The sequence below is a fragment of the Symphalangus syndactylus genome, chromosome 24, assembly GCF_028878055.3.
Source record: "Symphalangus syndactylus isolate Jambi chromosome 24, NHGRI_mSymSyn1-v2.1_pri, whole genome shotgun sequence".
Taxonomy (NCBI): Eukaryota; Metazoa; Chordata; class Mammalia; order Primates; family Hylobatidae; genus Symphalangus; species Symphalangus syndactylus.
Window position 1 is genome coordinate 56,790,242 of NC_072446.2, and position 14,426 is coordinate 56,804,667.

General features: G+C 47.3%; 1 protein-coding gene and 1 long non-coding RNA gene across 5 annotated transcripts in view; one reads left to right on the plus strand and one right to left on the minus strand.

The window, feature by feature from the left end:
* Window positions 1-14,426, minus strand: part of SLC24A3 (solute carrier family 24 member 3) — a 600,086-nt gene that overhangs the window by 431,155 nt on the left and 154,505 nt on the right. For 3 of the 4 annotated variants that reach the window (XM_063634165.1, XM_063634166.1, XM_055265457.2), the window contains one exon: window positions 1,489-1,617. In XM_063634165.1, the coding sequence (XP_063490235.1) occupies window positions 1,489-1,606 (118 nt within the window). In that variant the 5' untranslated portion in view covers window positions 1,607-1,617. Of the gene's footprint in view, window positions 1-1,488; window positions 1,618-6,163; window positions 6,177-14,426 lie in introns of those variants that run through there. The other variant, XM_055265459.2, reaches the window with a different exon arrangement.
* On the plus strand, window positions 725-7,389 carry LOC129474284 (uncharacterized). The gene is made up of 3 exons (XR_008654512.2): window positions 725-1,163; window positions 6,959-7,022; window positions 7,221-7,389. It is a non-coding gene; the product is annotated as an uncharacterized lncRNA (long non-coding RNA).

Genomic DNA, 14,426 nt, shown 5'->3' on the forward strand with positions numbered 1-14,426 from the left:
CTGTTCTTGGCGCAGAACCTGTGCCTTCCCTGCCATGACTTTTCAGGCTAGTCTTTGGAAATCTCTGTTTCTTAAAGTACACGTGGTTCAGCCCCTCACTGGGGCACTTGGACCCTTCATACCCATTTTCATTTCTAACTCACGTAGCTGCCCATGTGCTGCTTCACCTTCAAGTGAAAAATGCTCCTTGTGAGCATGGAACAACAGCCACAGTAACCCTTGGATTCTCCAGCTTGAGGAACATAGACTACGTAGGGTGTTTTGTTTTTGTTTTCGTTTTTGTGGTGGTGGTGGTGGAGACAGGGCAGATAACTATTTTTAATTCTTTTCAGCTTTGCTTGAAAGCTGATTGTTAAGAGTCTAAGTATGGTGGGAAGGGCACTCCCACCCATCTTCCCAACAGATCGCAGACCTGCAATTCTCTGACATGTCCTCTGTACTCAACAGCCTGTAGTTCTTTGGGCTGCAATGGAGATTGTTTATATCCTTCCGTGCTGACACTAAAGATGAGACAGGCCTTTGGATGTAGGATCAGCATGTCATTGAGCTCCTGGGCCCTTGACAGTGGCACACATGAGACCAAGTCCCCACCAGGCAAGGACCGAAAGCCCCAGAGAGCTTCGAGGTCCAAGTCAAAGCAGCAAAATATGGCTACAGACCTACTCCATCCCACCGCCTGTTTTGGTACAACCTGTGAGATAAGAATGCTTTTTAAATTGATAAAGCATTATAAAAAATTCTTTTAAGAATACACTACAGACGTGATATGTGGCCTGCAAAGCCTACAGTATTTACTGTCTGGCCCTTTCCAGAACAAGTTTACCGACTCCAGGTCTAAACCTTCAGGGACCTCATTCATCCAGAGGGATGCCTGTCATGTCCCTGAGCTTGGTGGGCTGGGTCCTCACAGCTCCTCATTCCCTTTGATCTGCTTTGTTTTCTTTTTCTGTTCAGTAATATTAGAGACAAAATGTTCCATATATATTTCTGGGGAATGGCATAATAGATATCAAATCTAACAACCAATAAATTAATATTTGCCTCTTCCAAGAAGATCAACATCGTGGGTGACGATCTGGCCCAATCCCTGTGTCTCTACTGTGATAGAAACAAAGTTCCTGATTAAAAACCAGCCAAAGAGGACCCAAGCGATCAAAGCAAAGGTAACCACAAAACATCCTCACCCATTCTGCTCCTGCCTTGGTTTCTCACTTGGCAGCATCAGCCTCCACATCTGATCTCAGTACCGCATCAGGAGTGTCACTGTCTCTGACTTACCCTCAGCTCCAGTAGAAAATGAACACAGAGGTCAAAACACAACTTAATAGTCCCTTAGGATGTCACCTGAAAGTTTCTTAGACTCCCATCCTAAACATTTTTAGAGGCTTTCTGGATTAAAATTCTAAGAAAACACACAGCAGCTGGCTCTTCCTCAGCCACAATCAGAGAAAATAACAGCTGCTGCCCGTGAGTAGCCAGCACTGTTACCTGGTTCGGTGCAGTTCTTGCTGTTCCGGAGTCCGGCATCTTCGGAAGTCAGAGTGTCATTCACCTGCATCAGCTTCCTCCCCATCATCCACTTTCTGTCTTCCCCTATGAGGTCCATGAGGTCAAGCTCTGGGGAGACAAAGATAATAACCACACATCATTCACAGCTGGGTTTCAGCCTCTGCTGACGCTGCATGCCCGGTGCCCTGAGCAGCCATCACTTGTTCAGCCCCGCCTGCACCCCCAGCCACTCTGCCTCTAGCTGCCTGAAGGCTTCCTTGTTGCACCAGTGGGATGACTTTGAGGTGTGTGTTCTAAGCTGGATTCTAGATTCTTCCCAGTGGGATCAAGCTCTCTTCATAAAGCACACTTGATCAACTGCTCCCCCTTCCCTGTCTCAATTCCCTGCTCCCAGTGACATGCTGAGAAATGTTTAACAACCAACTCTCAAAGGGGGAGAAAAGCCCTGTTTTGTAGCCACTGGCCAACTTCTGTGGTGTCAATATTCCCATTGTAGCCAATGCCAAGCTACCCACATGACATCATTGAAAATGGTATTAGGAAGAGATGGACACAATCAGCTCCACTGAGTCAATAAGAGCTGCCTCCAGACCACCGAGGTCTAGCCCCTGCCAGTATCTCCTGAAACCAGCCCCCAAATGAACCACCCACCATTGAACAGACAACAGGATCTGCTTCTGGGGGTTATCAAGTGAAGACATAATTTGCCATCTCCAAAGCATAGGCTCATGAGTGCCACACAGCATGTTTTCAATGAACAAGAGATGAAGGCATGAACTAGGAAACAGTAGGTTCGGAGAGCAGGTAACAGGGCTCAGGGCTGCAATGACTTTGGGGTTGGAGATGCCAGAAGAAAGAACACAGGCTAAAGAGCACACTGAAGGGGCCAGTGCAGTGCATTCTGTTTGGGGCATGCTGAGTTTGAAGAGCCTGCAGAGCACGGAAAGGGAGGTATTCTACTCATGCAAATGTCAGTGGAGGAAACTCGGCGGGGAAAGCAGAGCCACAGCAAGCCTCAGGGAAGTCATCAGCAACAGGGAAGGGTGGGAGACACATGTATGGGTAGGGTCTCCCGGTGGAGAAGAGGGGGCACCAGGGAGAAGGAATGGAAGAACACAATATCCTTCAGAGAGGAGACAGAGCAAAAGGATTCAGGAAGGGATCAAGAAAGGAGGGAAAAGATCAAGGAAAGCAGGTGCCGTGGAAGGTAAGCAGAAAGAGAATTTCAGGAAGGAAGGAGTAGCCAACAGCCTTGACCACCATGGACAGATCAGGTAAGATGAAGGCAGAAACATGACAGGTGGGGCCTGGCATCATGGGGCCATGGGGAGACACAGACAGCAAGCCAAGCTGCCAAAGTGGCTCTTTCCAGGGGCTTGGCACTGAAGAAGGGACCTGAGGCAATGCTGCCTCTTGAATGTCCAAAGTTGCTGTCGGTGGAAAATGGATCGAAACACAAGACATGGGCCTAAGCCATGGGCCCAGTGGCCTTCACACAAGGTCACATGGTGCACCCAGCCACACCAACATGGTGTCTGAAGTGGTCACTGAAGAGCTGGAGGGCATTCTGCCCTCTCCTCTACTTCTGCAGTGATTCAGTTTCCCAAATGATTTCTCCTTCGTTACTGAATTCAAACCTCACAACACTGCTCAAGAAAGAAAGAGAGTGTGGACATTGCCTCTCCGGCACCTGATCACTGCTGGCTCAGGGTAGGTACTCAGTAGGTATGTGTTGAAATAATTATTCCCACTTCATAGGTGGAGAAAGTGAGACTCATGGAAGTGTCTGGAAATCACAATGCCTGTGGGCACCTCACCTAAGCTAACATGATGCACATAATATCAGTAGCTCATGAACTGAGGTCTTCCTCAAATACAGATCCTGCTTCCACATGTAAATTTAGCAAGATATCAAATTACAGTTTATGCATATCATCCAGGAGAGCCCCCCAGGTTTTTTTCCCCAAAAAACGGAGGAAGGATGTGGAGTCTAATGAAAAGAAACAATAATTTCAGACTCTTGAAATACAAAAATTCTACATGGTGGCCACATGTATCACCTTAGCCCAGATTATGAGGACAATATCAAAGATAATTCAAGGCTAAAGCAAGGTATTTGTGTAGTTTGGATAACCTGAATGGTGGATTCTAATGGTTAAGAATAGTGATGAACAGAGACAAAAAAGTTTCAAAACCTCATGAAGAAACGTTAAGGTTAGTAGCCTTAAACTCCCACATTATCACAAACAATCTGAAAGTGTGGAGAAGGGCATCCCCTCTGTTTCAGGCTGGGTTTCCCCAGAATCAGCCCCTGAGAGAAGGATTTGAGAGAAGGTGGTTTATATGGGAGGTGATCCCAAGAAGAATCGGTAGAAGAGCAGAGTTGGACAGGAAATGCTAATAGTAGGTGCATTTTAAGTCAGTTGCCATCATGAATAACTAGAAACTGACCTCTCTGGAAAGCTTTGGGGGCCAGCGTAGACATGCATCTCGGACACCTAAGATGCGAGGAAGCTTAGGTATTCATCCCCCTACTCCTAGTCTAACACTGGTTGAAGCTGATGAAAGAGGACATAATCCCCCAGCATTTCCAATCTGCCACATGGATGTCCAAGGTGATGCCCAGAAAAAGGCCTTGGGCAATGAGAGGCAGGTGCTAGAAGATGCACTGTGCCAGCTGGCATTGCATAGGTCCGAACCGAGTAATATGGGTCGAGCACCACGGCATCTGCCCATCTACACGTTACCTAAAGAGAGAGTCATGCTGTGGCCAGCAGCGTGGCCATTCCACTGTTCTCTGGGTCAAGGAGAAATGCTTTGTGGTACTGTAATCTTAATGTTCAGGAAGATCCCAAAGATTTAAAAAGAAGCAGGAGTATCCCTTCCAATGACTTCCAAAGTTCCTTCATATGCCAAGTTTCCATGGTTCCATAATTCTGAGAGAAAAGCTGATACCAATTAAGATATGTAAAAATAAAGCCAGCTATTGTAGCAGAAAATTAGAGGATTTTTAAACATAATGATTCAATATCTTCAGGAATTAGACTCTTAAGGCAGCACCTCTGGATTCCAAAACCTGCAAACTTTTATCTCAACAAAAATGTATTTGACCACTGATGGCTGATATAATAACACAGAGACCAGAGTCTGAGAAAAGAAGAATGATGAAGTAATGCATTGTATCCATTTCCTTCCCACAGAGAACCAAGTTTGACAATATTATAGCACAGTTCATTTGTCCCCACAAAACTCCTGCTGAGCTAGGAAGAGGCAGTTGGTTCTGGGGTCAATTTACCTTTAGAGTACATAAGTCAGAGGATAAGCAATTTGCCTAAGATCAGAGCCAATCCATGGCTACATCAACTATCATTTCATAGCTAGCATGCTTCCAGTCACTGAATGTCTGTGATGTGCAGAAACCTTTCCATTCTTCACCATGTTTTATCTTCATGGATGAAAGCCCTACATGGAAATACTAGTTCCATTCTGTAAATAAGGAAATTGATGGACAGAGAGGTTAAATATCTTGCCCAAGGTCACACGGTGAGCAAGTAGCAGAATGAGGATTTGAACCCAGGTATAGTGACCTCAAAGGACAAATTCTTGGTAGATCCTGGGATAGGATGAAATCCATCCTGGTTTCATTATACAGCTATAGTAAAGTAGCTCAATAATGCAGCCTGCACCTTATAATAGGTTAGAAGTGAAGAGGTAAATAAGTCTCACTGGACTTATTTCAAAGATGATCGTTTCCCCAGAAATTACAGTCATGCACCGCAAAATGACATTTCTGTCAGCGTTGGAGGGCATATATGAGAGTGGTCAACTTTTTTTTTTTTTTTAATTAGAGACATGGTCTGGCTCTGTTGCCCAGGCTGGAGTGCAATGGTGCACTGCAGCCTCAAACTCCGAGGCTCACATGATCCTCCTGCCTCAGCCTCCCCAGTATCTAGGACTACAGGTGCATGCCACCACATCCAGCTAATTTTATTATTTTTTGTAGAGACAGTCTCACTATGGTGCCCAGGCTGGTCTCAAACTCCTGGCCTCAAGTGATCCTCCCACCTCGACCTCCAAAAGTGCTGGGATTATATGCATGAGCCACCACAGTCAGCCCCATAAGATTTTAACACCATATTTTTACTGTCCCTTTGCTGTATTTAGATGTTTAGACACACAAATATTTACCACTGTGTTACAATTGCCTACAGTATTCAGTACAGTCAGTCACTTGCTGTACAGGTTTTTAGCCTAGGAGCAATAGGCTATACCATCCAGGTTTATGTAAATACACTTTATGATGTTGGTACAAGAACAAAATCGCCTAACAGTGCATTTCTCAGAACATATCCCCACTGTTAAGGGACATGTGACTGAATTAGGAACAGCAGTGAGGACGAACATCCCCCGTGAAAGGTTCACAAACGAAGAAATGAGACACTTCTAAAGTCCCACTGCGTGCAACTCACTCTGCTCAGTGTGATTTCCTAGAGGCTGGGCTGGTCCCACAAATTATGACATGGAGGGCTATCTTCTTGCACTTAGGGAGGAGGGGCAGAGGGTGGGCAGCTGGGAAGGCTTGGAGGGTGGGAAGGTGAAGGGGATACGGAGAGGCGCCCACACTGGCTATCTTCCCTGCTCTCCCCTCGCTCACCTCTCCAGCTTCCTTGGACTTCTCTGCTACAGCAAAGAGGCCGCTCCACAAAGCTATACTTGAGCAATGTCAACAAAAACACTTGGCCCCTGTCCATGGCATTCTTGGCTCCTCATCTGCCAGGCCCTGGAAGTTGCATGTTGGCCTAATTAGTCAGGGGAGGGGTAGGGGATGAAGAGGGGAGGCAGCAAGCTCACATGTCACATGTCACGGGTGGAGGCAGTCTGCAGGACTGCAGGCTCTAAGAAGAGGGCACAGGAGTGGGCCGTGGGGATAGCACGGGATGCTGGCTAGAAGGGGAGGAAACCAAGCTCTCAACTCAAGAAGCAAGCCGCATGCACTAAGGAAGGACACAAAGTGAGGCTGGACGCCAAGTTTCCATTACAGAGCTGTGTGCTCACCCTTTTGTGCTCTCCTCCCTCCTCCTCCCCTACCGCCCTCCTCCCCGCAACTGGGGCTTAGAGAGCCCAAGGATTTCTGACACCAAGAATGGATCTCCCCGCATGCCCCCTGACAAATAGCAGCCTTCACCTAACTTGACTAGCAGCCTTCACCCTAACACTGTCTCCTATGTGAACCTTGTCCCATAGGGCTTGCAAACCCTTCCCAAACACTAGCCCCAGGCCTGGTGGAAAGGTGGAGCTGCCTGCTCTCTGACAAGAGGATTCAACTCCTTCAGACACTGTGCTGGCAGCAGATGAGGAAGTTTGCTGCGTCATCAGCAAAATTATCTTTTATGCCCCTTATTATGTGCCAAGCACCCTTCCTGTACCATCTCACTCCATCCTCTTGCAGGGAATGCTGATGGGGGTAAGCAGCCAAGCCAGGACCGTAGGCCAGAGCTGACTGCAAAGCTCAGGTATGTGTTTCTCACCTGTCCCAGAGCTCTAGAAGCCCAGGGAAGTGCCCTTGGGGGCATAGCAGCTCCTTTGAGAGGACGTATTAACTCTCCCCTCCCTGCGAACTGGAATATTGCTTTTCTTTTTGGAAACTGGGATGCGGAGAACCATCCGGCTGAAACACTCAGAGAGCCATGGCAACAGCCTCCCATTTGCAGATGAAGAAACTGAGTCTTGTGAAGCCGAATGCAACACTGGAGAAAGAATGTCTGGAAAACTCAGTTAACGGCACAAGAAACACAGCCAAGGGCGGCAGCCCTAACTCAGGCTCTCTAGGCTGGTTTGGTGTTCCTCACTAAGGCTATAAATACCCCACCCTACAGTTTACACAGCTGCCTCCACTCTGTACACTCTGGGTCTTCACCCCGGGGTTGGAGGTCAGGTTTGCATAAGCCCACAGCCAGCGGATGCCTTCTGCAGACTCAAGTGAGCAGAACTCCTCTCCAAATGACCCCTTTCCTGCCCCTCCCCCTAAAGTCTCAGAAGGATGAGCCTGGTGTCCTCACCCTCTGTGGGTGAAGAGGGGAGCAGTAGAGACCCTGGCTTCGTACAGGTGGATTTTTCTCATGGGTTTTCCAGCTGAAGCAAGAGCTTCCCTGTGCTTTTGTTCACGGTCCTTGGAAAGGAGCACCAATTGTGGAGAGGTTGCAGCCCCCAAAAGGAGCTCTCCTAACCCAGCAGGAGAGGAGGACGCTGGAGGCTAACAGGGCTATACATCCCCCAAACGGAGCTCTCCTAACCCAGCAGGAGAGGAGGAAGCCAGAGGCTAACAGGGCCGTACATTCATTCCCCTCAACTGCCTCAAAGCTTCCAGAAAGTCAGAGAAGGGAAGATCCAGAGAAGGTGGCTGGGAGAAGATCTCCAAGCCACGGGAGGCGATAGGTTCTGTTTAAATTATCTTCCATGAGCTGTTTCCACAGCCTGTCCAATGGGCAAGGGGATGCTGAGAACACCCCCTTGGGCTGGGTCAAGGTCTCCCTCTAATGTTCCCATCTCAGTGGCAGCAATCACAGGCATCACCTCTTACACTGGATGTAAATTTCTCACCAGTGTCAAGGCGCTATACCTCCACTCCAAGAGGAATCCCAGGTTGAAAGTTGAGCCTTTTCAGTCCCTCCAATAGGACAGGCCTCCCTTTAACCCAGCGGGGAAGAGGGGAGAAGGCGACCCTAGCCACCCGCCCACTTGAGGCAGGGCACTTCGTGCCTTCTCCCCTCTTCGCCTTTGGGTTAAAGGGAGGCCTGTCCTATTGGAAGGACTGAAAAGGCTCAATTTTCAACCTGGGGTTCCTCTTGGAGTGGAGGTGTAGCACCTTGATATTGGTGAGAAATTTACATCCAGTTAAGAGGTGATGCCTGTGATTGTCATTGCTGAGTTGGGGACATTAGAGGGAGACCTTGACCCAGCCCAAGGGGGTGTTCTCAGCATCTCCTTGCCCATTGGACAGGCTGTGGAGACAGCTCATGGAAGACGATTTAAACAGAACCTATGGCCTCCTGTGGCTTGGAGATCTTCTGTCTTCTGGATGGAGTCCCTGTCTTCCGGTCAGAGGAGGAGCAGCATTGGCACCTCCTGGGGCTGGACCAGAGTCAGAATCTGCATCTCACAAGATCTGCAGCAGATCCCTGGGCACGCTGGAGTCTGAGTTACTGCTCCCAGACCCTGAGGGGCAGCCCTTCTGGCAGGATCAGCAAAGCGAGGCTGCAGAGCCTGCAAGCGCCTGGCAGAGGGCTGCAAGGTTCAGGGAAATGGTTTCCACCCCCAGTGGCTGGGCTGGCGGCACAGAGAAAGCAGAAGTCCTGATGGAGAAAGGGAGAGGGGCAGCTAAGCCAGCAGCTGGGACTTCAGGGCTCTGCTGTGAGGCTGTGGGGTTCACCTGTGTCTTGTACCCTTGGAGAATGGCCCCATCACCCGTCCCAGTGCAACTCCCCTATGGGAGGGCAAAGAGAGGCCTGGCTCTTTCCCTACTTCCCATCAAAATCCCTTTGCCTTCCTATCCCACATGACACCGACCCCTACATGGCCTTGCCCACACTGGCCTAGGTTAGGTATGAGGAGGGGAGACTGGCTGAGCTCCTGGCAAGGGTGGCCTTGGGAACAAGGGATGGCCCAAAGCACCTGGACCAAAGCCTTAAGCCAGAAGTCCAAACTGGTCCCAAAGGCAGATTCTGCTATGATTGTTTGGCAGATCAAGGCAAGTTGGTTGTGAGGCTGGCACAAAGATGGGGAAGCCCACATATTCTCCCACTTCTTCTAGAGGGAAACCCCCGTTCCTCCAGGAAGCCTTCCTGGACCCTCCAGGACTCCCTTCACAAAAACCTGTCCATCTTTACTCCATCACGCATCCCTGACCCCCACCCGCAGGTTGTAAGCTCCAGGGAAATTCAGTTGTGTTTTTTAGTTGTGGTTTTTCTTAGCTGTGTCTCCCCACCTCCCAAAGTGACAGCCTGGATGCTGTAGCCATCGTGTCCTAGCGTTTCGTTAGAGCCACCACTTGGGTAGTCACTGAACCACCAAGGGAGGAGGGAGGCACAGTGTACAGAAAAGATCCCAGGTCCATGGGTCCCACCACTCAGGGCCATGCCCCTTGACCTGGGGATTAAGTTTAAATGATAAGCCGAAGAATTTTAGTGGCAAGCTTGAGCCAGAATCCAGATTTTCTGGATCGCTGGACAAAACTGTCTACATGACAGCCTTGCTTCTCAAAGTGTGGTCCCTAGACCAGTGGCATCAACATCACCGGCAAGCTTGTGAGACAGGCAGCATGCTGCATCAGAATCTGCATTTTCACAAGGTGACTCATGTGCCCAGCAATTTTGGAGAAGCCTGACAGCCTGTGCTTACCTATTTTATACCAGCTCCACTCACAGACATTTGTTGCATGCCTTCAAAGTTCAAGCACAGTGCACAGCTTGATCTCTCCATCTCTAAGGCCCAATATGCAGTCTTCAACATCCCCAGGACCAGGAAGGTGAGACCACTGGAGTCTGAGTTACCGCTCCCAGACCCTGAGGGGCAGCCCTCCTGGAAGGATCAACAAAGGGAAGCTGCAGAGCCTGCAAGCGCCTGGCAGAGGGCTGCAAGGATCAGGGAAATGGTTTCCATCCCCAGTGGCTGGGCTGGCAGCACAGAGAAAGCAGAAGTTCTGATGGAGAAAGGGAGAGGGGCCTAAGCCCCTGCTGAAGATGTTTCAGCATCCACATGGGTGTGGCCACCTGAATACGCTTTCTCCCATATCTGCCAACAGTCTTCTTTTTAAAAATTTTTATTTCAATAATTTTTGGGGAATAGGAGGTTTTTGGTTACATGGTTAAGATTTTTAATGGTAATTTATGAGATTTTGGTGCACTCATCATCTGAGCAGTGTACCCTATACTCAGTGTGTAGTCTTTTACCCCTCACCCCATTCCCACCCTTCCCTTCAGGTCCCCAGAGTCATTCTTATGCCTTTGCACCCTCATAGCTTAGCTCCCACTTATGAGTGGGAACATACGATGTTTGGTTTTCCATTCCTGAGTTACTTCACTGAGAATAATAGTCTCCAACTCCATCCAGGTTGCTGCAAATGCCATTATTTCATTCCTTTTTATGGCTGAGTGGTATTCCATGGTGCATATATATCATATTTTCTTTATCCACTCTTTGGTTGATGGGCTTTTAGCCTGATTCCATATTTTTGCAATTGCAAATTGTGCTGCTATAAACATGCGTGTGCAAGTGTCTTTTTCATATAATGACTTCTTTTCCTCTGGGTAGATCCCAGTAGTGGGATTGCTGGATCAAATGGTAGTTCTACTTGCAGTTCTTTAAGGAATCTCCACACTGTTTTCCACAGTGGTTGTACTAGTTTACATTCCCACCAGCAGCGTAAAAGTGTTCCCTTTCACCACATCCACATCAACATCTTTTTTTTTTAATTTTTTAATTATGGCCATTCTTGCAGGAGTAAGGTAGTATTACACTGTGGGTTTAATTTGCATTTCCCTGATCATTAGTGAGGTTGGCATTCCCATTTTGAAATTGCTTCAGAAGGCTTCACAAAATCAAGTCCCAGTATCGTGGTTTCAGAGCTTTCTCTTTTCAGAACATCCCCATCTTTCTCCATTGAACTACTACATAACGTAAATGTGGTTTTTCTAATGACCTATAGGGCTGAGCCCAGGAGTTCTCTGCTCAAAGCCTGCCTTTCTTGTGATGGTCTTCAGGTATTTCAAGGGCCCAAGCTCAGCCCCAAGGCAACACTTGCTCCTCAGGCTCCCCTTCCTCTGGCCCTTGCTGGACTTCAAAAGCTCTCCTGCCACCCTTTGCTAATTGATGTCTTTCCCCAAGTTTCACAATCTGTAGTAGCTCAAAGCTCAGGGATGTTGACTGGCCCCACCAGATGAAGACCCTTCCCCTCTCTCTCCTCTCTTCTAGTATCTCTCTCTCTCTCTTCATCCACCCCTTCTCCTCCCCCTCCCCCTCTAACTCTATCTCTCTCCCACACTCACATACATACAATGTCCAATATGGGGTTTCTTCTTACAAAGTATGGAATGTTGGTGTCAAATTCATATGTTGAAATCCTAGCTCCCAATTGGGAGGTAATTAGGTAATAAGACCAGAATATATCCACCAAATCCCAAGAATGGGATTAGTGCCCTTGCTAAAGGGACCCTAGTGAGCTCTGCAGCCCTTTCTCCACCACATGAGGATACAAGAATATATCAGTACGCAATTCAGAAGAGGGCCCTCACCAGAACCTGACCATGCTGGCACCCTGACCTTAGGCTTCCAGACTCCAGAACTGTGAGGAATAAACTGCTGTTTTTTAAGCTGCCAAATCTATGGTATTCTGTTATAGCAGCCTGAACTAAGATATGTCTCAAACTCTAAAGAGCATGCATGCATGTAATGTAGGGACCTTGTTAAAATGTATACTTTGAGTAAGGAGGTCTGGGGTGGGCACCGAGATTCTGTGTTTCTCAAGAGTTCTCAGTGGATGCCAGTGCTGCTGGTCCAAGCACCACTTTGAGCAGCTGGGCTCAATTACACATTTTTAAGTGAATGTACACATACATGGAAGGATCTGAGTCACTACAAGCATATGCAAATGTGCACCCCAACTGGGCTGTGTTTCAGAAAGGAAAATGCAAGTTCAGGAGCAACGCATTGTGTAGTAGCTCCAAGCAATCCCAGGGACTCCCAATCAGGCTGGACACAGCAGCCCCAATGAAATGGGTGCTGTTGGAAGAGAAATCGTAGGAATGGAAGTGAAGAAGATGATGTTCTGACCGGTAGTGGGTTCTGTCCAGCAGGAAGAAGAGTCATGATGAAGGTACGCATGCAGGATGTTCTTCTCTTCATGCAATAACTCTGTAGACCTACAGTTAACCCCTGCTGAAAGCAGGAGCCTGCTGGGTCTCAACTATTATTATACAGGACTCAAGAGCAAATACTATAATTGTGTGCCCACCTCACCTGAGGATGGAGAGTGAAATGAACCACAGGTTTCTCAGGCAACAGGGGGCATCTGTGTCAGCCATACCCCACCCACTACCATTATACTGAATGACACTCAAGTGCAGGAAGCCAATTCAACTCAACCTGTATAGGTGTTTGTGCAATGGGTCTCACAATGAAGACAGCTTTCAGCTTTCAAAGGGTGATAAAGCTGGAAAGAAGGGGAAGGGGAAGAGCAAAGGGGGGCAGATGGCAACAGGTGCACCCACAATTTAATGGAAACAATGTGGGCCTCTGGCCGAGAAATTGAAATCGCCTTTCAGACAGAAATTGTCAGTTAAATGCTACTTGTTATCACTCTTGGGCTACTCTTTGACCACCCGGCCTGAGATCTAATATGCCAGGGAATACTGGGAAATTAAGAGAGACATATCTAGTAGGTGAGTGGTTACCTACCCCCTTCTGAACTCCTGAAATGCTCCCCAGGATAATTTCCCACATATGAAAGGCAGAAACTCCCAAATACCATGATGGTCAATCTAGGTCTGTGCAGTCCAAAAGGACCCTGTGCAGTGATGGGAATGTCCTATATTTGCACTGTCCAACATGGTAGCTACCAGCCACATGTGGCTGTTATTTACTTTAAATAAAACTATACAACTGGAAGCTGAATTTTTAATTTTATTGAATGCAAATCTAAATTTAAATAGACACATGTGGCTAGTGACTAAACTAAGGACTGGCCTTATCTCATAATCTGAGTCCCCTATTCCAAGGCCAAGAACCAAGGCAGAACCCCAATCTGTCATAAGACTGAAGTGGCAAGAGGAGACAAAGGAAAGTGCAATGGCCTTAAGATAGAGGTTACAGAACATTCTAATGAGACAAAGAAGATGGAGTTTGTCTGACTTTTATTTTCTTCTGGTCTCCTTCTTTGCCTGGGAAGAAGAAAGCCAGCCAGTCTTACTGGTAGAAAAGAATGCAAAGGAGCATCAATACTGAAAACTAGCCTTAAGCCCTTTTAGCCAAAAGAATGATAGTGACCTGGTATAGTGATCTTGCATAGTGATGGCATAGAAGCATCCCAACCAGGATTTAAAGTAAACACAACTCAAGTTGACCACGAAATCACATGAGGCCCCATGGGAAGACACCTGGACTTATGATAGCAGAAATTTGTCATCTTGGTGATTTGGCAATTTGGGTTTCTAGTCTCAGATCTATCACGAACTTTAAGCTGTTGGAGAAGTTGAATCACTTTAGCCCAATTACCACATCTGCATATTGAAAAGCATGAATGAGCTGACCTCTAAGGTCCTTTGCGTTTGGACTTTGAGAGTCTTTTTTATTAAATCTGTGGTAGAATAATATGTTCAAAAGCTGGTAGGGTCCCCCGCCTTCAGAATTGTGTGCTACTGGGGGGATGAGCTACATAACTTACTGGAGATTGGAAAGAAAATATTGGAACCTTTATATCACATTCCACTCTAAAAATAAGAAATACATATTTATTTAATATTTAAAATATGAATTGACAACGGCACCCGCACCGAGTGCACCTGTCAGCATATCCCATAATTTATATAATAGAAGGGCACCTGTTGCCCACAGCAGGTGAGGGACCTGAAGGAAAAGCACAGGATGGACCTGGTGCCCTTCCTGGCTCACCTACTTTCCTAGTATCGCAGCATGATGTACCTTACATGGGCTCAGTTGAGCAGATTTGCCAATATTATCTGAAATATTAAAATCTTTACAATATTTTGAAATGAGATGGGGACATGATCATGAAATCTTTTTACACCACGCACATGTCCATTGATTGTCTTTTGGCAAAGAATTTTTTAAAACTGTTGAACTTAGAGATGAATCATGCATTTCTCTCTCATAAAAAGACAAGTGGTATAAATATGCTGCCCTTT